The 25,006-nt window shown below is 33.7% G+C and overlaps 1 protein-coding gene across 1 annotated transcript in view; it reads right to left on the reverse strand.

The window, feature by feature from the left end:
• Nucleotides 1-16,334: 16,334 nt before the first annotated feature.
• Nucleotides 16,335-25,006, reverse strand: part of LOC101888212 (glutamate receptor 1) — a 191,261-nt gene continuing 182,589 nt past the window's right edge. Inside the window, exon 15 of the mRNA XM_059119588.1 lies at nucleotides 16,335-16,910. Within this exon, the coding sequence (XP_058975571.1) occupies nucleotides 16,803-16,910 (108 nt within the window). The 3' untranslated portion in view covers nucleotides 16,335-16,802. The remainder of the gene's footprint in view (nucleotides 16,911-25,006) is intronic.

Genomic DNA, 25,006 nt, shown 5'->3' on the forward strand with positions numbered 1-25,006 from the left:
TATCGGATCAACTGACCATCAAAACTATAACAGCAATAACAAGCAATTAACTTAGGTTGATAAGAATATTTTCAGTACCAAAAAAATAGGTTTTGTACATTTGTTTTTGTAAATTTAAAGAATATTTTTAAGGAGTGCCCGATTTAGAGACGTGTAGCTTAGAAGCATTTGTAAACGACTCTCGCTACTTGAAATGTAGATTTTGTAGGAATATTATTTGAGGACTGTCGTACCGTTAAATTTGGTTTTAATGTAAAAGAACCTGAAAGTTATACACGTAAACTTTTAGGAATATATATCCATAGGATAAACGATAAGTTTTTAATGATATTTTGAATTTTCCAGGACTATCAGAGCTTTTAAGGAGACTATAATTTTTAAATATATCTTTTTCACACATCAATATCAATGTGGGATCTTAACACGTTTTTTTTTTTTTTTTGAAATGAAATTAGAGCTGGATTTATGAGATATTTTAATGAATAATTATAGCTATAAACGTGAATTAAATTTAAATGGTTTGTTCATTTAAATATGTAAAGGACAGATTTCAAAGACTTTGCGTGAATTACTCTACATTAAAAAAGGTATACTTTGGAACAGGAAATAAACAAACGGATATTTCTTCTTTGTATTTTTATAAAAATTATAGTACACATTTGGTGTGATATTATCCTACTATTATCCTTCCGTTGCAAGAATTGGTGCTGTCTTGGATATTCACCAACATATTGGAGAAAAGATTATGCTATAAACATTGCTGAGAACATAAAGCTTTTCGTTGTAAGAGCCGAAGCAAGAACCATGCCTGACCTTTAATTGCTGTAGCTTAAAAAGCATTTCTAATAAATCATGCTATCAACATAAATTAGGAGTGGAAGCTTTATGTAAACAACTGAAGGGTAACATGTTTTATCCGAAAAGCATAAATGTCATAGCCATGATAGAGAAGGTTTGATAGCTTTCATTCCGAAAGCTTTTCAAAAGCATGCGCAATAATAATTGTGTTTATGACCCACGCAGACATTTGCTATCCTTGCCATTTTAGAGTTGTATTTATTTTGTAAAGGCACAACTGTTAAAATATTCAAAATGAAGATGGTGTATTGTGATTGCTTAAACTGGGTGAATCAAAAACAAAAAAAAAAAAAACGTTATATAATTTAAGCTTCAAATTGTTTATATGAATTTCCGTACTTTTTATTTTATCCGCAAAATCATTTGATTGGGGGTTAAACACACTACGCAACATGACATGTCCGGGAATATCTAAATTTATTTGAGCTCATATATCTATACCAACAACTTAAAGTCTTGCAAAATACCGAATTTCGGGAGGTATAGTTACATGGAGACTATACGAAAACTTGGACGTACATGGACAGTTCTTTGCAACGATATTCTCTACATACTAAGATTACAAACTGCCAATTTAGCAAACGAGCTTCGCTTGGAAGCTAGAATGATTTACAAAGACGCCGATGGCTACATCGATATGCATTTTTGCGGATCAAAAATATTTTTAACTTTGTGGGGTCTTAAATGGATATTTCGAAGAGTTACAAACGGAATGACAAACCTAATATACCCTGTATTGGGTTTGCCAACATTGCCAACCATTGGCCTATGTCCTGTTATTGAAATGTAATTTGGCTTGAGATATGAATATTACAAAAAATATACTTTATGGGGTAATGGGGGGGGGGGGGGGGTACCAGAAAAATCGTATACTGTTAAAAGTATTGGGATGTGAAAAGTTTAAAGAAAATATTTGAAAGATCTATCGAAGGTGAAAGTATTTAGTGCCATGTTGAGTGACACCTCGGTTTATTGTTTCCATGTTTTATTTATTCAACATATTGATCTCTTTTTGCGAGAGGTTTCAGAAAGAATGAATCATCATTTTCTCATCTCACCTAAGGCAAATAGCAAGAGCTTTTGGCCGAAATACGGTGATTAAATATTTGTCAAGCTTATTATACTTGTTAATGCGTTCATGTCTATTAGAGATTAAAGGTAGAAGGACAAGCTATAAGTGCAGTTGTTTTTATAAAAAGAACAATGCTAACAAGCTAGGCTAATTTACAACCATTCCTAGGGACTAAATTTTTGTTATATGAAAATCCGAAAGGAAATCTTTAATATATCATGTAAAAATGCCAAGTGGAAAATTTTATAAAGTCTAGTCTCGTGTTTTAGACCCATTGATGCCATTTTCCTCAATTTGAAAAAATGATACAAGGTAACTATTATCAGCGAAATTAAAAAATTCTACCTAAATTGTTATCAACCAATTTGGGATGTATTATGTAAGATATTACAATATTTTGAAGTCTACAGGTATATGGCGTTTTCAACTTTTCGAGAGACAAAAAAAAAAAAAAATAAATAACATGTTAAAAAGTATCAATCGGTTTTGTCGACAGATCTATACCCTAAGCCAATGTTCGATTATTTCAATATTTTTTGACTTTTGTTACGAATATTCAAATTGTTGACCCTCTATGGAGTAGGCTCCGAAGGAATGGGCCAATATTGTCCATTGCGTATCGGACCTAAATAAATATGATTTATATATTGTGACGTGGCAGGTTTGGACTATATTGGTTACTTCCTTCACTTTATATGAGATACGTGATAATTTTTAGAAAATTTAAAATGTGCGATAGTTGCCAGACATAGTTGACCGAAGCATTTCATTTTTATACTTCATCTAATACAGATAAAAATAATGGATTGAGCAAAATTACAAGAAAATTGATTATTTTTATTCCAAATTTATATCAGGTTTCTGGTTGAGAGAAATATTTAGATATATAAAGGTATGGAGAATCGCTGACTTGTTTTGCAAGTTGTGACAGATAAAAGTATTGAAAATTGTAACCTTTTGTGGCAGAGGTACCAGAAGGGGACGCAGATATATATCATTTTCACAACAGATCTTGTATGTGTGAAATTTAAAGAGAGTTGGATGCTTATTTCGCTATCTTTGAGCGTTTTGTTTCTCAAAATCTTGAACCCTATATGGGGGAAGTACCAAATAAAATGATCCGTTTCCTGCCATCTTTATAACAGATCTTATATTGATGGTAATATAAAGATGTACCAAGTCTGAATGAAATCGGATGTTAATTTCGCGTTTTACGAGCTTATTTTATTTAAAATTTTGACCATTTGTGGGGTAGTTACCAGACGAAGGGGGCCGATATATTCCATTTTTACAGCATATCCTATGTTAGAAGAAATAATTGGTTGTGTGAAATATAACAAGAACAAGATGCTTATTTCAGATTATAGGAACTTTTTTGTTATTCAAAATTTGCACCCTTAGAGGGAGAGGTACCAGAAGAAATGGTCCGATTTTTACCATCTTTATAATATACCTCGTGCTCGTGGAAGTATTGAGATGTTCAAAGTTTGAATGGAATCGAATGTTAACTTAGCGTTTTATGAGCTTCATGGATATTTAAAACTTTGACCCTTTATGAGGGAGGTACCAGACGGAGGGGACCGATGTATTCCATCTTCACAGATGATATTGGGTAAATAAAAAATATTGTGAAGTGTAATTTGAAGACTATCGGGCTCTTACATCACATTTTATAAGAGTAATTATAAAATTTTTTCAACATTTTGACCCTTTGTGAGGGAGGTTCTTGATGGAGTGGAACCATATTGTCCATTTTCGCACCTAACTTGGCACTGCTGCAAATATAACGGTTTGAAAAGTTGGAACAAGATCTAATTACATTAAGAAGTCTAATTACACCCCCATTAAGTAATTGAATTAATGGGATTTACATGAAAGAGTGGGTCAATTTTGGAAATATCCGAACTCGATTTAAGTTCGATAGAAATATTATTACTCCCTTCGAGAGTTATAGCCTGCACAGACAGATATACGGATTGTTAGAGGTCACCAAGGAGAGGCATTTTTTTGGTCCTATCAAATTCAGCCGAACTTGAAATAACGTCCATGAATCTTTATTTTTCTTGTTTAAGTTCTTATCAAAGTCTCTTAAAATTGCCTGCCACTCGATTTTCGAACATTTCTGTAAGATAATCCTATCAATATCCGTGCTTTAGTCGTCATTGATTTCTCTTGCAATAAATTCGTTGCGTGTCCTTGTTTGACAAATTGCATACTAATTAGGTCTCTAAAATATATATTAAGGTCCGTAGTAGTATAACCCTTTACGTATCCCCCTCAGAATATTTGTTTTTTTTTTGATTGAGTATTTATAAAATATTTTTAAGGGAGAATTTCTTTGTATATTTTCCTGGGTACTTATTTATGTCTCTTAACCTGTAACTTAAACTTGAACCCCTGTTATCTTTGTTAGAGGCTACATTGGTACTAATTTCTACATTGGAATTATGCATTTTAGTGTTAGGATCATTGTGATGTTTGGTAAGAAATGTTATGTATACCATAAAATACCTTCGTAAACTTGAACTCCAACTGCAGCAAAAATGCTCGACTTCGATTTCCACATCAAAAATCTGGATTTACTGAAGTATTATATGTCCCATACTGTTTCCAAAAGCAAATTTGATATCTAGTTTCCAAAATTTTCCCTCCCATCTTAGAAAATGTCTTCTTCGATTTCAACTTAATTTTCATTACCTTCCGTTCACCCCTTTTCATTATTAAAGACGAATTAAAAAGACAAGTTGTTTTTTTTTCTTTTTTTTATAAATTGAAATTTTTATTTTCCTTTCAGTTTCTTTTGAAAGTTCACTTTTTTGATGTTTTGTTATTGTTTTTTTTTTGGTTTTGACTTTTGATTTCTTTTCTCTTCTGTTCTGTTTTTTCTCTTCTCTGTATTATATTTCTTTGTTTTCTTCGGTTTGTGCTGCTATCATTTGTTTGTTTAAGGATGCTTCTTTTTTATGAATGGTTTCGTAGTTTTATTATCATTCGGTTTTTGTTATTAGTTTGATTTGGTTGTTCTTGTTGTAGTTTGTTGTTGTATTATTATTTTTATTATTATTATTCTTATTGTTGTTATTGTTTTATATAATTATGTATATATTTATATTTATATATATAATGTATAATTTTATTTAAATGCGTACTCTTCTCGGTTTTAACAATATATATGTATGTATATTTACTTATAAATACATATTACGGGTTGTTTATGTTATTTTTTGTTTTTTTTTATTTTTGTTTTTTTGGTTTCTAATTTTTATTTATTATAAAATATTTATATGTATTTACTTAATATTATTTCTATAATAATTTTACACGCACAAACACACACATATGAAATAAAGTTTAACAAGAATATTGGGAAAGTCGTTTATGAATAAATTAAAATGAGAGAGAAAAAAAATCGGAAATACATACATACAAATAATATATTTGTTATTTTACAATAATGACCATTTGTTTACAACAAATACAAGAAAATATTCACATCAGCTGCAAATGTTTTCAAGTTGTAATTTTTTTATTTGATTTTGGATAATCCTTGGAAATATGATAATGCATAAAATAAACTTTAACATTTGCAAATATTTTCATATATTTTATTAATTTTTCCTTTTTTTTTTGATATGATTTACATATATTCTAACTGTGTTTTAAGGAGCAGTTTACGTTTTCCACTCCCATCGGGAAAAAAATTGTGAATCAGGCTAAAAAAACAGTTCAATTCATTCACAATCAACAAGTTTCCAATTTTTATTCCTTTCCTACTTCTCTGTCTTGTTTTTTTTTAAGTCTTAACTACAAATTGTTATCGATTTGATTTAGTAATAGCTAATAATTCTAGAATTTAATTTTTTATATTTATAATACCTTAAATCGTAATCACTACACGTTTCATTTTACATATCTAGAAAATATGGATTTTTTTAAAAAAATTCTCTAAAAAAGTAGTTCTAATTATTTGTTTAAAAAAAGTGTTTTAAATAATAAAATGCATTCTGAAGGGGAAAATTCGACTCAATATTAAAATCGACGAATTGTGTGTGAATGTTTCGAGATAAGTTAAAGTTCTAACCGATATGCTGTCAGTAGGCGTATATAGGAATCGTTGGAATTGTGATCGAAGAAACTAGTACAAGCAACCTTAAATCGCCGCTACATGAAATAATTTGTTTCGCTATTAAAACGTCAAAAATAATATTCAAAACTGCACTTTAGACCAATGAGAAGAAAGGAACCGTTTGGAGATTGGAGAAATATATGTAGTCAACCTAAAACAAGTAAGCAAAGGCTATAGACGTGCGGGGCCGACTATGTGATACCCTACAACACTAAAATATATTAGAAGCCCCTTTATGTCTAAATCATTTTTAAAAGATTTCGCCTTTGAAATTATATCGCGGAGCACCGCCCACACATAACTCTTAGTATTTTGACCAAGACAGTTGCCCAATGTTTACTCAATCCGTCGTGCTCTTAATTGTTGTTGTCCATACGACGACGTGGACCTACATAGGCAACTTTTGTCATAAGCTGTTACAATATTCAAATGCGAAACATGAAAAAAAATCTATTTATAATGTAGCTAAAATCATCAAAATTCCGAATACGAGGAGGTACCGTTGGGGTTATAAAACGTGGATCTGCACAGACAATTTTCTGCTAAAGGCTGTAGTATCCATTACGAACTTTAAATACCAAATTTGAAACAATTCCGGTGAAAAATGACGCTAAAATCATCAAAATACCGAATATAGGGGGGTACCGTTATAATGGTGCTATACAAAGACTTGGGCGTGCACAGACAATTTTTTGTCATAGCCTGTAGTATTTATATCAAACTTCAAGTACCGAATTTAAACAATTCCGATGAGTATTGTCGCAAAAATCATCAAAATACCGAATATCGGGAGGTACCGTTATATTGGGGCTATACCAAAACGTGGACCTACATGGCCCATTTTCAATTTCCAAAAGTCCTACAGACATAATATACATTTGAGTAAAATTTTATCAATCTACTTCAATTCGTTCAAAAGCTAGAGCTGATTTCCACAGACGGACGGATATAAATCGACATAGAATTTTATGCTGATCCAGAATATATATACTTTGTGGGATCTAAAATGTAGATTTCGAGGAGTTACGGAATGAAAAACTTAATATGCAATCCATATTATGGTGAAGGGTATAAAAATATACAAAAAAATGTTTTCCGGTTCAGAAGGAGAACAAGGAAAGGACGTTAACCGTGAGGTATAGAAAACATAAAATGGGCAGAAAGGTTATATGGGCACAACTTCAAAATGTCATCCTAAATAGACAATCAAAGATTGCTAGGCTGAAATATTAAATTTTAAACAATTCCTTGGAAAAATATGGCCTAAATCGTCAAAATGTTATGTGGTGCTAGACGAAAGCGTGGTCCGATATACCTCAGATCAAATACCAAATGTCCTTACTTTACGTCGAAATATGTCGACTAAATCTTGATTCCAACAGAAGGACGGACAGTCAGATAGACTTATTTTCTGCTTATCATGAATACACTTACTCTATGAATATAAAGAGGTGTTACAAACGGAATGACAAATTTAAAATACCATCCTTGATGGATAGCATAAATATGCCATGCGTCAAATTTAACTATAGGTCTCAGAATGTTTACTGTGAATATTCTTAGTGAAATTGAGCATACTCTCCTGACTATGCATAAACCAACTACAGGCTGTCTCTCTAATACAAAATATAGCTTTTGTCCAAGACCAAGTGCTGGACGTTCGTGGGTGCCATGGGTACAAACAAATCCCGTACCTAAATAAACCTGCACCCAACGAAATGATATATTCAAACACTATACATGATTTGTATATGTTTCATTAATTGGGCGCCACTTGCAGTGATTTTACCCATTTTAAATGACGTCACTGTTCTTAGCCTATCATCGTTTAATGTATATAATTTGGAAGTGCCTTTTGCATATTATCAAAACTTAGTCTCTATAAGGCTATAGAAAATATTAGAGAAAATATATGAAAAAAGCTGGAACATTTTAAATTTAGTCCGCATGCACGAAGAGTTTGTCTTTGGGATTTATTAATTGTAATAACAAATGCCAACGGTACAGGAAACTGTAATCTCTTCAATTTGAACGACATTGTTGTAGCTATTAAGGGGCTCTAGGTAGCAATACATATCAACTTACATACTTTCCCGTAATAATAGTAGCCTTAATTATGTTGTTGTAAATTTTTTTTTTTCTGTTCGAACTGTCCGAACTTCATTGGTTTGGTGCATCATATCCACAAAATCAGTGAAACATTTATATAGGAACCATATTCAAATCTGTTCCGATTTCAACGTTTTTACAATATATTTCCAGATTTCATTAAAAATGGAGAAATATGACGTGTTTTGTGTTTTAAATTCGGCCGAAAATATATTTGGGAATCAATATCCCAATCTGAAACGATTCCAATATAATTTGGCAAATAAAATTTAAAAGCAAATGCAATCACACATTCCAAAGTTCATTGAAATTGGGGATACAAAGCGTGTTTGAGGCATCAAATACATGAAATCAGCCGAAAATATATATTGGAGCTATATCTAAAACTGAACTGATTTCATTATAATTTGACAAATGTATTTGTGTTCCAAATTCCATTACACATTTCAAATTTGGGAACTGTATCTGTACTAGATCAATAGATATGTGTGTATAAAAGGTTAATTTTAGGGAGGTTCCTCCAATTCTGATGCTATATCTAAAGTTCCAAGTAGAATTAAAAAAAATATATATAGCCTATTGCCAACGATGTTTAAACTGTACAAAGTGGTAGAAATTAAATTTGGATAAATTAAGATATGAAAATATAATTTCACGGAATCGAGTTTTTTCGGCTCCCGAAAAGTGGTTTTCCGTCTACGCTATCTTGATTACAAGTGTTCCAAGTTACTATCTACAGAGTGAGATTAAAAAACTACAACCAACATCACATTGCTGTCAGTTTTAAGCCACTCGTCCGACAGATGTTAAAATTTTTCCAGTGACAGCTCATTATATTCTTGACAAGCGTAAAAAAACATTATAATGCGAATTTTCCAGGAAAAAAAATTATTCGTGTTGGAATTCAAGAGCGATAATGTGATTTCTTTATATTTGACTGGAAAACCACAAGTGGCACTCTAGCATGTAAATGTGAATAAATCTTTTTCAAGGAAGTGGACGGAAGAAAACAGCAACATCATCAGAAATGGTTCGAAAGCAAAGAAGCGACATGATCGAAACCCGAGTCGCAGTGGTCGAAAAATGACTCATGATCTTAACATATCGCAATATTCCATTCGGCAAATATTGAAATTCGAAAAAGTGCAAGAACCGCAACAGAAAGAAAATAGACTCAATAGAGCTAAAGAGTTGCTTCGCTTGGCCGAAAGTGGCGAACTGCCGAATTTTGTTTTTCTCCGACGAGAAAACATTCATTGTACAGCAGTTTGTAATCAAACAAAATGATCGTGTATACTTGCCAAAGAGGTCAGCTGAAAATGTGCACCTTCGGTTGGTCACCAGAACTCAAGCGCCGGCCTGGCCGCCATAACAGCCGATGGCCGCTCTCCGCTCGTATTAATCGACCGCTGCATCAGAATAAATGCTGAATATTATCGCGTAAATATTCTGGAGGGTGTATTAAAGCCTTGGGCACACAAACATTTTGGCCGCAGACCTTGGACATTCCAACATGCACCAACTCAGCAGCATCGCACTCAGCACGCGCCACCCAAGAGTGGTTGCAAAATGAGGTTCCTCGCTTCATTTCCAGCGCACAATGACCACCAAAATCTCCCGATACCAATCCTTTGGACTATTGTGTCTGCAGTATTTTGGAAAGCAAGGTTGGCACTAAAAATACCAAAGAGTCTATCACCTTAGGGGTTTCATTGGCCGTTTGAAGGACATCATTCCTGCCATAGGTGACCAATTCGAACAAATCTAAACTCATTCTAAAGCTTAATGCTATTTCTGACAGTTTTTGCTTTCATTCAATAAAATTTAAAAAAAATGTAAACATTATGGCGTTTGACTTTGTTGTAGTTTTTTTTATTATCACCCTCTATATGTAATATCAACCCAAATTGGATAGATTACACAAATAGACTATTTCATATTCGACTAAATTTTTCCATATGGTGAAAGTCGATCCGGAATATCTATTGCTCCAATAAAAATATTTGAATATAATTCTCATCAAAGTCTTATCATGCATTGTTATTTGGCGCTAGAGGATACAGGATTTCCCAATAGTGACTACCCCAAAGCTCGAATAAGGTTCACAGTTGGTATAATATACTTAACATAAATTCCAAATATAAACTTTTTTATTACGGGAGCTCTCCTAAATTCATACAGTGGTGTAGTGGTTTATCATGTAGTCGGCCCCGCAAGACTTTTGACCTTTCCCTACAGGTTTCTTTTCCAACTCTGTGGTATGTCGTATTGCATGCGAAAGAGCGGTCGAAAGAAAGCTAAAAAGTTAGAAAACCTAATTTTAAATTGATTTCGTATGTCAGCTTTTGTTTCAGTTGCCTAAAAAACTGGACTTCATCTTTGAACATTTAAAATTTTTGAGCAGAAAGGCTTAAAATATCCCACTTTAGCGTGGGAACTCAATTATTGTATTTTTTTGTACTCTTCTAAACTCAACTCTTTTAAACAGTAGAAATTTTTGTTTCAGGAAAACATTCCTTTGTTTTATTTTCTAAATATTCTTCTCACATGCGAAACTAATTAAAATGTCATTGCCCCTTCTGATTTGAATGCTAATAATAATATAAATATAAATTATTAGAAAAAAAACTAATTATTACAACATTTAATGGTTTATGTTTGTTTTTATTTTCTTTTGTTCATTTTTTTGCCGGTTTTTGATTTAAATTTCAATTAAAAATTACTTTATTTTATTCAAATGGAAGTTTTTTGTTGTTTTATGTTTTTCATTTATATTAATTCTGTTTTTTTTTTTGGTTTTCAAATTTATTTGCTTTTAATTACTTATGTACTTATTGATTTAGTTAGTTATTTTATTTTATTTTTTTTGCAATGGTAATTATAATTATATACTTAATGGCCTAATCTCAATTTGATTTAGTAATCCTGCAATAATTCATAATTCTAATAATTATTCTCTCTCTCGTATTCTCTGTTTGATTTTCATTAAAAGTAGATTACAACAGGGGGTTGGTTGGTTTTTTTTTTTTTTTTTTTTTTGAGTTTTAGTTTTGTTTAGTTAATGGGATTTTTTTAGTTTTTTTACTTAGTTTATTTAAATTTCTTTTTTGTTTAAATATTATTATTAATAGTTGGTTTTTATTAGTTACTTTTTACAATTTATTATATTTAAATATATTTTTTTTGTATATTATTATTAATTATTTATTACTAATATTAAATATATAATATTACGTTATACCTTAATTTCGTACGGTTTTTTGTTTTTCTTTTTGGTTTTCTATTTTTATTTTTAAATAACAAATTTTAATCAGTCATTTTTTATGCAATTAATTGCATATGTAATATTTTTTTTATATTTTCTTCGCTTAAAATATAGTTGGTATAGGGTGTAGCAAAAGGAATGATTAAAAATTAAATGCTGGCTATATCATACGTTTTACATTTCTTAAAGCTGGGAAGAAGTCAAGAAAAGATTTAAAATTGAACTACTGGCTTCATTTAAAGTTTAGGAGATCAAGGAGATAACTACGGAGTGAGATGAAAAACTGCAACCAATTTCAGACTGCTGTCATTTGTAAGCCACTCGTCCGACAGTTGTTAAAATTTTTCCACTGACAGTTCATTATATTGCCTACAAGCATACAAAATAATTTTGGTGAGAATTTTCCAGAACAAAAAGTTATCCGTGATGGAATTCAAGGGTGGTTGTGTGATGTCTTTATATTTGTGGCGTAGCCCGACGTCAAGGAGGTAGACGGAAGAAAATAGCAATATCAGCCGAAATGGTTCGAAAAGTAAAGAAGCCAAATCGCAGTGGTCGAAGAAGAACCCGAGTCGCAGTGGTCGAAAATGGCTCGTGAGCTGAACATATCGAAATTTTTCATTCGGCAAATATTGAAAAATGAGCTCAGGGTAAAGCCATTGAAATTCGAAAAAGTGCAAGAACTTATAACGCAACAGAAATAAAATAGACTCAAAAGAGCTAAAGAGTTCCTTGGCTTGGCCGAAATTGGTGAACTGCCGAATTTGGTTTTCTCCGTCTCCGATGAGTAAACATTCGTTGTCCAACAGTTTGTAAACAAACAAAATGATCGTATTTACTTGCAAAGAGGTCAGCTGAAAATATGCACCTTCGGTTGGCTACCAGAATTCAAGTGTCGGCCATGGTGATGACGTGGGCCGCCATAACAGCCGATGGTCGCTATCTGCTCGTATTAATCGACCGTGGCATCAGAATAAAAGCCGAATATTATCGCGAAAATATTCTGGAGGGTATATTAAAGCCTTGGGCACGCAAACATTTCGGCCGCAGACCTTGGACATTCCAACAGGACTCAGCATTAACGCACTCAGCACCCGCCACCCCAGAATGGTTACAAAATGAGGTTCCTCGCTTCACTTCCAGCCCACTATGGCCACCAAAATCTCCGGATACCAATCCGTTGGACTATTGTGTCTGGAGTATTTTGGAAAGCAAGGTTTGCATTAAAAAATACCCAAGTGTCGATCACCTCAAGCAAGCGCTTCGCCGGGAATGGGCCAAAATACCGCAGAGCAACATTCGGGCAGCGTGTGACGGTTTCATTGGCTGTTTGAAAGTCATAATTCGTGCCAAAGGTGAACAATTCGACCAAATCTAAACTTATTTTAAAATTTGGGCCAAAATATCGCAGAGTAACATTCGGGCAGCGTGTAACGGTTAATTTGGCCGTTTGAAGGCCATATTTCGTGCCAAATGTGACCAATTCGAACAAACGTAATCTTAGTCTAAAATTTGATGCTATTTCCGCCATTTTTTGCTTTCATTCAATAAAATTTAAAAAATATATATAAAAATTGTGGCGTTTGACTTTGTTACAGTTTTTTTTATTTCACCCTGTAGATGCTATGAAGTATCCTCTACATAGAATTTTATGAAAGGGTGGGTCCAAGTAAAGGCCTTTTATCAATTTCTACTTTTTCGAGAATCGTTTGCCTTTTTTGTTGCTTGAAATTTTGAAAGATAATAAACAAAATATATATTTTTTTTTAAATTTTGTACAAAAAAGTCTAAGATTAGGTATCCCATGGCGAATAACCTCATATTCGAAATGGATATTGGAAAATTCTTTAAAATGCAGAATGAAGTAAAATTCAGAATTTTTATGTTAAAAAAATGTCTAGAATTAGATATCCCATGCTGAATTACCTCATATTCGAAATGGATATTGGAAAATTCTTCAAAATATATAGTGAAGTAAAATTCACAATTTTTAATTCTATTTTTAAATTGTCCATGTAATTTTCTTCTATTTCAATCCAGTTTTATTCATTATAATTTCATTACAATATTAATTAATTGACCCCAGCGACTTAAAGGCTTTATAGGGGTGACAGGGTTTTAAATTTTTAAATTTATATTTTTAAGTTTAAAATTTTCTGTGTTCCATGATTTTTACAGCATTTTACATTTTAGCCATTTATTTTGCCACACCCTGTACCTAATTTTTGTATTTTTTTAATATATCATCAGTAACTTAAATAGTTAGTATGTGGGTTTTGTTTATCAGTTTAGTTTAGTATTATTATTTTTTTTTCCTAGTTCTTTATATTATTTTGTATTTAGTAATTGTGAATGATATATGTCGGCATGTCTGTGTGTGTGTTTTAACTTTCCATGAAAGTGGGGATGGATATATGTTGGCATATGTTGTATGTTGTGGTATATAAGAGACCTTCAATGCTAAAAAAAGTTCGAAATATTGCAATTTTGTCAAGCTGGATGAATATCTTCAAAAATGCATCAAAAGTCTAAAGCTGCAAGTACATAAGAAGCTTGAAGTCATGGCTAGGCATATTTTGTGATATTTTACAAAGGGAGTACAGAGTCGCACTAAAATCCTGCCGTCGTTGTCCATTATAACTTGACAGTAATATGCCTAGCCTTGACTTCAAGCTTTTTATGTACCTGCAGCTTAAGTCTGCCCTAAAGACCGAAAATTCATAAATCTTTCAAAACACATTCAAAGGTCAATTCAGTATTTCATGTGACTTTATGAAAAATTGTCCAAGAAAACATCATTTTTGAAGGATGATGTCGAAGGCAATAATATTCTTACATATAAAAACAAGTAAAAAAGCCGGGCCGAACTTTGAATACCCTCCACAATTTGGGGCGAATTTGATAATTTTCAAAAAAAAAAATAAATAAAATCCTTTAAAAATTCTGTTGAAATCTCAAAAATACAGAATGTAGTCTTCATATTAGGGTCTTAGCGACAAGCCATTAAAATAGTCAAATGCGAAACTTAAAAAAATGGCAATTTATATGAGGGCTATACCAAAATGTAGACTTGCACAGATAATTTTCTGTCTTAGGCTGTAGTATCCATTTCGAACTTCAAATACCAAATTTGAAAGAATTCCGGTGAATAATGTCCCTAAAATCATCAAAATACCGAATATCGGGAGGTACCTTTGTATGGGGGCTATCTCACAGACGGACAGACGTAGTCTGTCGTAGTAGTCTGTTTGTATATCAAAACCCCGCAAAAGAAAATCATTTTAAGGCATTGTGAAGCCTTGAATATTAACAAAGGATACTCAATATTTCGAGATATTTTTCACGACATTTGAAACTTTATAGAGAACTTTAAATAAATTGAGGAGTTATTGGCTTCAAAAAAAAAAAAAAAATGAGTGACGTCGACTCCTCTTTTTGGTATAGTCCCTATATTAACAGTTATATTTTCAATTAATTTCATCATGAGTTCTTGTTTGGTAAAAACGCTACTACCAAAAAAATCGTATAAATAAAAGTCCACGTTTTTCTACAACGCCTAAATGAATCAACCCATAGATTTATGTTACCGCGAGGTTCTTAAACATATTTTTCAATCGATATGGATGCATTTTTTATGTTCATAGATCTTTAAATACATTTTTGGATTAATCAAAATTCTGTGACGAATTTTCAGGTGTAAATATATAAATACGGCACCACTCACTAAACACAGTAGGACAATCAAGCTGTGCTCCTAGCATTGAATTCAAATATTGCCATATTGAAGCTAGTGAAAGAATGCTAAGCTACGTCGTCTGACCAGTGTAGTTCTTACTAGGATCACAGGTCATAAGAGACTCGTTTGTAAGGAAAAGGCAGACGAACGAGGTATAGCGGGGTCTGCCTCTGACGATCTTCCAAAGGCGTCAGTCACAACTCTAATGGGGTAGTTAAATATATATTTCAAAGAAACGTTTCAGATGGAATAACACAGAAACTTGTAAAGGATCAATTCTACAACTTCAAATACATATACAATGTTTCTGATTAGCCAAAAACGACGTATCCTGACAAGGCAAATTTCGGTTCTCACCACTGTTGTGTTGAGGCGCCTACGAATTCCACATAATGATTTCTGTCGCAGCTGCAAAAAAAAAGAAGACAAGAAACGGTTGAACACCACCTCTGATCCTGAGCTGCACAAATGCAACGAAAATTTAAAATTCTTGCTGAGAGAACCGAACCTTCTAGGGTTTCTCAATTCATTAGACTGGATAATAGCCAATATATTATAATGGAATAGATAATGTTATTACCTGGTGGTCTGTTTTTCAAAATGGTGTAAAATATGATCAAAGAAGTTGAGAAAATCGAAGTTGGTATCTGACACCAAGATCAACTAAGCAGACGTCAACAATAAGGAATGGTAGAAATATATTATAAGTGTCATTCTAATACAATGTCAAAATATACCTGTAAACACATGACATTAATACCAAAACTGGGACCTATGGTGATCATATCTATGCACACAACATAATTCAGTCTGACTTTTATTAAAAAAAATAGAGAAATTATTTGAAAACTGTGGAAAAATTCCAAAAAACAACATATATTGTGTGGAATGGTTATATGAGAAATAAAACATATTTAATATCCATATTGATGCTCAAAATCTCCAATTTGTCGGTGAGACATAAATATTTTTATCACACCCTTATGTACCCAGAGCTTTTGATGAATCAAAATATGGTTAGCATTTTACTGATCAAAAAAAAAATCTCTCAGACAAAATTCTTTTGTCTGCCATTAATCCCGAGAATTACCTTCCAAAAAAACTTTAATCATTTTCAGGTCCTCTTATATACCAAAAATGAGAATGCGGTGTAATTAGACTAGTATTTAAAACTATTTACTTACATTAAAAGTTTGGCTTTTGTTTGGAATTATTTTCTTATGCTTTTCTTTTTTGTTTTCATTCATTATCATTAGTTTACTCTTTTGATTTCTACACGCTACATGTTTTATCATTTAGCTGCTGGCATTCACTGCTCTATCATCACTCCATACGAAGGCCGATTTCTCGCTTAACGAATTTTGATCACATTCAGCTTACCTTCAGTACATTTTAGTTTTTTTCATTAGTCTATGTCATGATGATCATTTAGTGTTGTTGTGGTTGTTGTAGCACTTTACTTATTATAGGGATGATTTACATCGGGATTCCGCAGCAGCGTACTATTCTGTGAGGCAGCAATTTGTTCATGATTGCTCAGCATCTTCTCCGTTTCCTGACGACTGTTGGCCATTATGCGGCGTATTGTTGGTGCGCAGGGTGTACGTCAGAGTCGAGTATCCTGCGCATGTTCATGTCAAACTTGACCGTGGGCATTCATGTGCATCGCCTCGGCATCGGTTGGTGGCGTACCGGCACTCATCTGAGCGGTGGGATAGTACTGTAACGAGGCACAATTTAAATACTGTTTTAGTGTTAATAAAAGGTTCTTAAACATTTTTTTCGTAATTTTGTTAATTTATATGAAAATGTTTATTTAAATATTACAATTACAATAATTTTGAAGTAAAATAATGTTCTTAAAGGATAACTGTCTTCAGATTTAAAAAAATACGAAGGATAAATAATATATTTTTTTTTAATAAAAAGAAAAAAATAATAGTCCTTGATGTTTATGTTTGATTGGGCCAAAAATTATGTAACACCACGAAATATTGGTTTTCCATTAGGAAAGTATATATGGATCTTTGGAATTTGTAATCACTCTACAGGTCGCAATTATGGTCCGATCTTCACGAAATTTAGAATGGAGGTGGGGCTAGGGTCAGAATAGAACCCTATTTCTCTTGGAGATTATTGTGTAATATTTAGGGGTTGAAATGGACCAAAAACTGAAAAAAATCATGATTTTACAGTTGCTCTACAGGTCCCAATTATAGACCAATCAAAGCGGAAGTTAGCACGGGGCTAGAGCTTAGGGCTGGGCAGAAGCCTTCCAGTTTTGATGGTCATCGGGTAATATTTAGAGGGTAAAATAGACCACAACATTTGTGTTAAATAAAAGTCAAATTTTCCATTAAAGCGCGAATATTTTTAATCCCGGCGAAATAACAAATAGACGAACAGGTCAATTCTGACCGTTCGTAGATGCTGATAGTAAATATATCGGATATATATAGAGAAATATATACAATACATATATACAAAGGAAGGGGATGGATTTTCATATTTTTTTTTCGCATGCGATTTTTTCAATTTGACTTTTTTAATATTTTTTCACCTTGCAACACAGGTTGGGGATATTAGAAATACACAGGCGATATCGAAATACACAAAAGGCGAACTTCTGGCTTTTTTATGCTGATTTCGTTGACAAATAACTTTGGAAATACGGACGGGCTTCTTGCTTTTAGAGATGATTCCAAAATATTTAGGGGTTCAAATTAACCAAAAACAGAAATGTTTTTCCGATCACACAATTGAAGCCAATCGACACGCTTGTGAAGAGAGTTAAGGACAGGGAAGAACTACAACAACTAATAGCCCGACGGAGTGCAGAAATATTGGCAAATGTCCCTAGTCAAAAAATTCTAATTTGGACATAAGGGGGCCTCTAACATATTGTAGTGTTGTAGGGTATAACATAGTCGGCCCCGCAGGACTATAACCTTTGCTTACTTGTCTGTGAGCGTGAATTTTTAAAATTTTAATATTTTTAAAAAATATTTTGAAATTTTCGTGATGACCATTGAGTCGCATTCTAAGTAGATTTATGTATGTCCGTCCGACTGTTTGTCTGTCCGTGAATTTTTTGTAAACATTTATTGTCCGATTGAGATGAAATTTTTCACAAATCATTTAATTGGCTCAATTCCGAACCACATTGAAAATGGTGAGAATCGGATTCAATGTAGATATAGTTCCCATATTTGGCTTCATCTGATTTCAATTTTAATGTGCGCTATATGTGTAATATGCGTCCAAATAGAAAGAATCTCGGCATATCCGGCCGAATTCAGTCTAAAAGCAAGCATTTACAAATTTTGTGAAAATCGGTTCAGATATAGCTATTTATGTCCCTCACATTCGTAATTTGTACTCCAAAAATATGATATGAGTTACCAGATATAAATTACAGCTCCGAAATACCTCTTTAAAATTTTATGGAGAAAGGTTCAGATTTGGACATGACTCCTATACATATCTTCATGCGATTTCGGGTTCATTGTGCTTCAAATATTTCATATTTGCCCAAATGGAGTGGACTTTGACACATCCGACTGTATTCGGCCTAGAAGCAAGCACTTCAAAATTGGGTTAAAATCGGTTCAGACATGGTTATAGCTCCCATCTACATGTTTCATCGTATTTGTTATTTAAGTTTTAAGTCCCTCACATGCGCAATATGTGCTCCAAAGCAATGACAAGATATCAGATACAGCACAGAAATACCTCGGCCAAATTTTATCTCGATCGGTTCTGATTGTAATATCAGCCCAATTAGATGGATTTTTAAACATTCAACCGAATTTGTTCATTTGGTGACCGCACCGGTACCTATCTATACACAAAAAGATTATTGACATAATCGACTGACTGATTAGGAATCAACGTCCAGACAAAACGGCTGAATCCAGAATTTTGGACGAGATTCATTCTTAGTGCGTAGGCATGTAATAAGGCTGGGTTTTTGGAAACTCATACGAAAGTTACTAAAATGTACAAAAAAAAAAAAGAGCTAGAATTCTAAAATTTCGGATACGAGTCCCTGAGGGTATCAAAGGTACTAAAATGTGAATAATTTGTTTTTGACAAATGGAATGAGCTAGAATTCTGAAACTTGGAATGAGAGTCCCTGATGCAGTGCTTGGTAGTGGTACCAAAAGGTTTTTTTTTTTTTGGAAATTGGGACGTATGGGTTACACAAACCTCTTATATGTTATTATACTTAAAAAAATTGAAATCTAAATTTTGGTATGAGTATCAAGGCTGGAAAGTACATTTGATATATGAAGATGGTGTTGAAAATGTGCACTAAGTATGCGTACTATACTAAATGGTACTTAATTTGAAACAATTTGGTTTCGGGTGAACCGATGAGACTGGAATTTTGAAATTTTGTATCGGCGTCCCTGTTGGTGTTAAATTTATGATAAAGAGAGTTTTTGGAAATGTGTACTACAAGTACACAAAAAGAACTAAATAGTGCTATGTTTGGTACTGGGTGAACAGATAGTGTTTGCAATCTGAAATTTTGTATAGGTGTCGCTACTCATGTGTAGCATGGCCATATAAAGTGGTTACGAAAATGTGTACTACTACTGTACGAAATGTACTGAATGGTACATTATCTGGCATAGAGATAAAATTCTCAAATTTGATATTTTGATTACTGATGGCATATCTGAGATTCGAAGTTGGTTTGGAAATGCATCCTATATTTCTACGGAAAGTATTAAATGGTACTAAATTTTGGTATCAGGTGAAGGGATGGAGCTGGAATCTCGAAATTTGATATTGAGGTTTCTAGTGGTATTTGGAAGTTCGATATGAAGGTGGTTTTGGAAATGTGTACTCTAATTGTACGCAAAGTACTAAATTGTACTAATTTTGGTATGTGATGAAGACATAGGGTTGGAATCCTCAAATTTGATATTGATGTCTCTGTTGGTAATTGAGATCTGGTGGTCGTTTTGGAAATGAAATGTAAAATTTGTATTAAATTGGGTATGGGATGAAGGGATATAGCTAAAATCATGAAATTTGACATGGATGTAATTAATGGTATCTCTGTTTGAGATTTGGCGGTGGTTTGAGATAGGGCTGAAATGCTCTAATTTGATATTGTGAGGTCTGTTATTATCTGGAGTTCAGGTATGGAAGTGGTGTTGAAAATGTGTACTCTAATTGTTTGAAAAGTACTATATTTGGTACAATTTTGTATTGGATGAACAGATAGTGCTTAAATTAAGCATTGGATCACTGCTCATATGTGGCCTGGACATATGGAGGTGGTTTCAGAAATGTGTACTAAAATTATTCGAAAAGTGCTAAATAGTATTAAATTTGGTATTGGATGAAGAGATAGGGATGGAATCCTCAAACTTAATATTGAAGCTTTCGTTGGTATCTAGAATTAAAATATGGAGATGATTTTGGAAATGCGTCCCATATTTGTACGAAAAGTACTAAATAGTACTAATTGCTTATTTCGGATTTTATGATTCGTTTTTGTTATTTAAAACTTTGACCCTTTGTGGAGGATGCACCAGAAGGAATGGTTTGATCTCTACCATACTTATAGTATATCTTGTGCTGATTGAACTATTGAGATGTGCCAACTCTGAATGGAATCGGATATTAATTTCGCGTTCTATGAGCTTCATGGATATTCAAAAATTTTACCCTTTGTTGGGGAGGTACTTGATGGAGTGCATCCATATTGCCCATTTTCGCCCCTGACCTAGCACTAATGGAAACATTGGGATTTGTGAAGTTTGAGCAAAATCGGATTATTCTTTCTCTTTTTGTGCACTAAAATACTTTTTTTGAAAATTTCGAACTTTTGCAGTGGAGGTACTGGAAGGAGTGGACCGATATTGCCCATGTCGGAACTCGATCTAAGTTTGACAATAATATTACGATGTATCAATTGTGGATCAAATGGTATACTCCCTTCGTGAGTTAACGTGCGCACAAACCAAACAGACAGACGGGCGGACGTAAATAGCTAAATCGACTCCATATGTCCTGAAACGGATTTGTTCCAACGATACCTAGGGTCTAAAAAGGGTTATTTCGACGGGCCCGTATCAAATGACACATACGCTTTCTAGCCATATGGCTAAAGCTATTAATATTCGTTGGGTGAAGGTATAGAGCTGGAATCCCGAAATTCGATATGGTATTGAGATCTGGCGGTTGTTTAGCGAATGCATATTAAAATTGTACGACAACGACTAAAAATACTACATTTGGTTTTAGGGTAAGTGATAGAGCTAAGGTTCTGAAATTTGATATGTAGGTCACTGTGGGTTTCTAGGGTATACATATGAAGACGTTGACATAGTTTTGCATCGAAAAATTGGGTTTGGGTTCATCCATTGCATGGTTGTACGAAAATCTTCCTCTGTAAACATCAAGATGGAAGATTTTGAAGACTTTTTCATGCAAGAGGTAACAATTTTCCTATCATTTTTTCCAAAAAAGTAAAAATTTGGAAATCTGAAAAATTTTAAAATTTTTGTCGAACTGAAAAACAGGGTGCATTTTGATAGTAAAACAAGTTAAAAAGAAGTAAGATCGGCCGGGCCAAACTTTGAATACCCTCCAACATTTGGAACGAATTTGGAAATTAAAAAAAAAAATTAAATCCTTAAAAAATTCTGTTAAATTTTAAAAATACCGAATATTGCCGTTATATTGAAGTCTATACGACGTTTACCTACATAGGCCTTGTTTGTCATAAGCCATTACCATATTCAGATTCGAAACTGGAAATAAACGGTGAATAATGTAGCTAAAATCATCAAAATATGGTATATAGGGAGGTACCGTTATATCGGAGCTGTGCGAAGACCTGGATCAGAATAGATAATTTTCTTTCTCAGGCTATAGCTTCCATTACGAACGTCAAATAAGACATCTCAAAAAATGTCGGTGGGTATTTTACCCACCGAATATAGGGAGGTACTTATATATTGGGCCTATACAAAGACTTGTACCTGCATAGACAATTTTCTGTGACAGACTGTAGTTTCCATTACGAACTCTAAATACGTAAATTGAAGCAATTCCGTTAAATAATGACGCTAAAATCATCAAAAAGCCGAATTTTGGGAGGTACCGTTATATGGGGGCTATACGAAGACGTGAACATGCACAGACAATTTTCTGTCATAGACTGTAGTATCCATTAGGCACTTCGAATACGAAATTTGAAACAATTCCGGTGAATATTGTCGCCAAAATCATCACAATACCGAATTTTGGGAGTTACCGTTATATAGGGGCTATACGAAGACGTGGACCTGCACAGACAATTTTCTGTCATAGGCTGTAGCTTCCGTTACGAATCTCAAATACTAAATTTGAAACAATTCCGGTGAATAATGTCGCTAAAATCATCAAAATACCGAATATCGGGAGGTACCGTTATATGGGGGCTATACGAAGACGTGGACCTGCACAGACAATTTTCTGTCATAGGCTGTAGCATCTATTACGAATCTCAAATACCAAATTTGAAAGAATTCCGGTTAATAATGTCGTTAAAATCATCAAAATATTAAATATCGGGAGGTTCCGTTATATAGCCCCCATACCAAAACGTGGACCTGCGTGGCCCATTTTCAATACCAAAAGTCCTGCAGACATAATACACATTTGAGTAAATTTTTATTAACTTACTTCATTTCATTCTGAAGCTAGAGTGATTTCCACAGACGGACAGACGGATGGACATTGCTAAATCGACATAGTATTTTATGCTGATCAAGAATATATGTACTTTATGGGGTCTAAAATGTTTATTTCGAGGTGTTACAAACGGAATTACAAACGCAATATACCCTCCATACTATGGTGGAGGGTATAAAAAGGTCTAAGACGAACTGTTAGAACGGTTCAAAAAAGCGGACACTTGCTAGTTTTTTTAATAAAATCCTTCTCCAAGTTATATAATTCACTTTATGACCATGATTCTTTTGTAGGAACAAATTCCACCGTCAAATTAGGTGGAAATCAATTTAGAGTTGGATATATCTGCCACATATATGTTCCCTGTGATTTCAAATTATAACTTCTGTAAAGCCATTATACGCTTAGCTCAATTAAATGTGTATAGTGTTGTAGGATATTATAAAGGCTCCCCTGCCTTCTGAATTTTGACAGATGGTTTTTCACAAATGGTTGTTTGATTTTAAACCTGGATTTTTCCTAAAATCCAAAATTTTTCTTCCTTGACCCATCTTTTGAACTCCATTGACTGCCAATCGATTCTAACGAAAGTAAACTCCAAGTTTTTGACATCCTCTAAATGCGGGTAGTAGAGCAAAGCATTCAAACATTTCATTTCTCTGCTTCAATCATTTATGCCTCAAACGGTAGCTTATGCAAATGACTTTTTCAACACCAAAAACGTTTAACGTTGCCCCAACCCAAAAACTATAGGACCATGTAACCGACCACCCCTTTAACCAAGTATCGTCTCTCCGAGACTTTGCTGAGGCATTACAAAAGTCGTACATCATGTTTGTGCCGAAAATGTAAGGGCGTTAGGATCTTAATGTACGCAGCAGCCTTAGGATTCAATCTAACGGTCAGTCAGTCTGCCAGTCAGTCAGTCAAAGTCTCTCAGTGGGTGCTGTGGAATTGTCGTAAAGCAAATAGGCCAAAGCTGTACCAGTTTATGACCCAAAGGAAGGAACAAACAAGAATGCTGTCCGATATACTGCCTCCTTTTTGGTGGTGCATAGATTTTCATGGGCACAAACATCACTCAATTGGGACTCTCTCTCTCTCTCTGTATATGCGTGGGTGTGTGTAGCTCTAACTGCAGATAACTGATTCATACATTACTTGCTTGCTCTTGATGATGACGATGTCTCTATTGACACAGCCGTTTGCTGTGCTTGAAATTTCTGGTCAAATCAAATGTTCTGTAAAACTTGAAATAACTTCGCTTCAACAAAATTTCAATCAAATACTCGTTACACACACACTCTCACACATTCAATCACTCAAATGTACACACCCACACCCTTACACTTCTTGCTGCATGACATGAACGCATCTTTGATTCCATTATTGAAGTGTTGGCCCATCATTTTATCCCCAAAATTTACTCTTCAATCGATAACTTGTATTTACCCAAACCCATGTCTATGTGTTTGTATGCATGTGTGTGTGTATGTGTGTGTGTCGTTGTGTTTGCTTGGTGTCAACACTCAAATACCTATGTAGAAGTAATCAATCAGTTGAAAGATTTTTACAAGTAGGTGCGGTTAACTTAGTCTTTGGCTAGAGCAAAGTGTATTTTTTATGGATTAGACAGGTTTTTAAGTACTTTTTTGGGGGGAGGGATGGATGGGGGAAAGGTGTTTAGAATTGGACAAGATTGAAGGATTAAGGTCGGGATGTACTTTACAGTATTTAGAGCGAAAAAAACACTATTATTGTCATGAAACAAGTAAAAAGGTTTCATGCGGTTTGGACCGATCTTCACCAAATTTGGCATACTAGCTTCTAGACTCAATTCGGTCGCATGTGCCAAATTCCAACCCATTTGGGCAAATATTACAAGTTTGGTGTACAGGGTTGCCCATATTCGACGGACCCATCTGGCAACGCCGTTACTTTTGACAGAGATGTCACATCGCTTAATGACATACCGTGTTTGAAGCGTCAGTCCAAGCAGATTTTTACCATGAACCAATACACGCCACGCGAGCACTCTGAAATGGTTGAAATTTACATTCAACAGAAGAAGTCAATTGTGAAAAAAAAAACAAAATGTGAGAAGCGCGCCTTCTAAGAGCACCATTAAGCGTTTATACGAAA

This window comes from Musca domestica, unplaced genomic scaffold (genome assembly GCF_030504385.1).
Source record: "Musca domestica strain aabys unplaced genomic scaffold, Musca_domestica.polishedcontigs.V.1.1 15, whole genome shotgun sequence".
NCBI lineage: Eukaryota > Metazoa > Arthropoda > Insecta > Diptera > Muscidae > Musca > Musca domestica.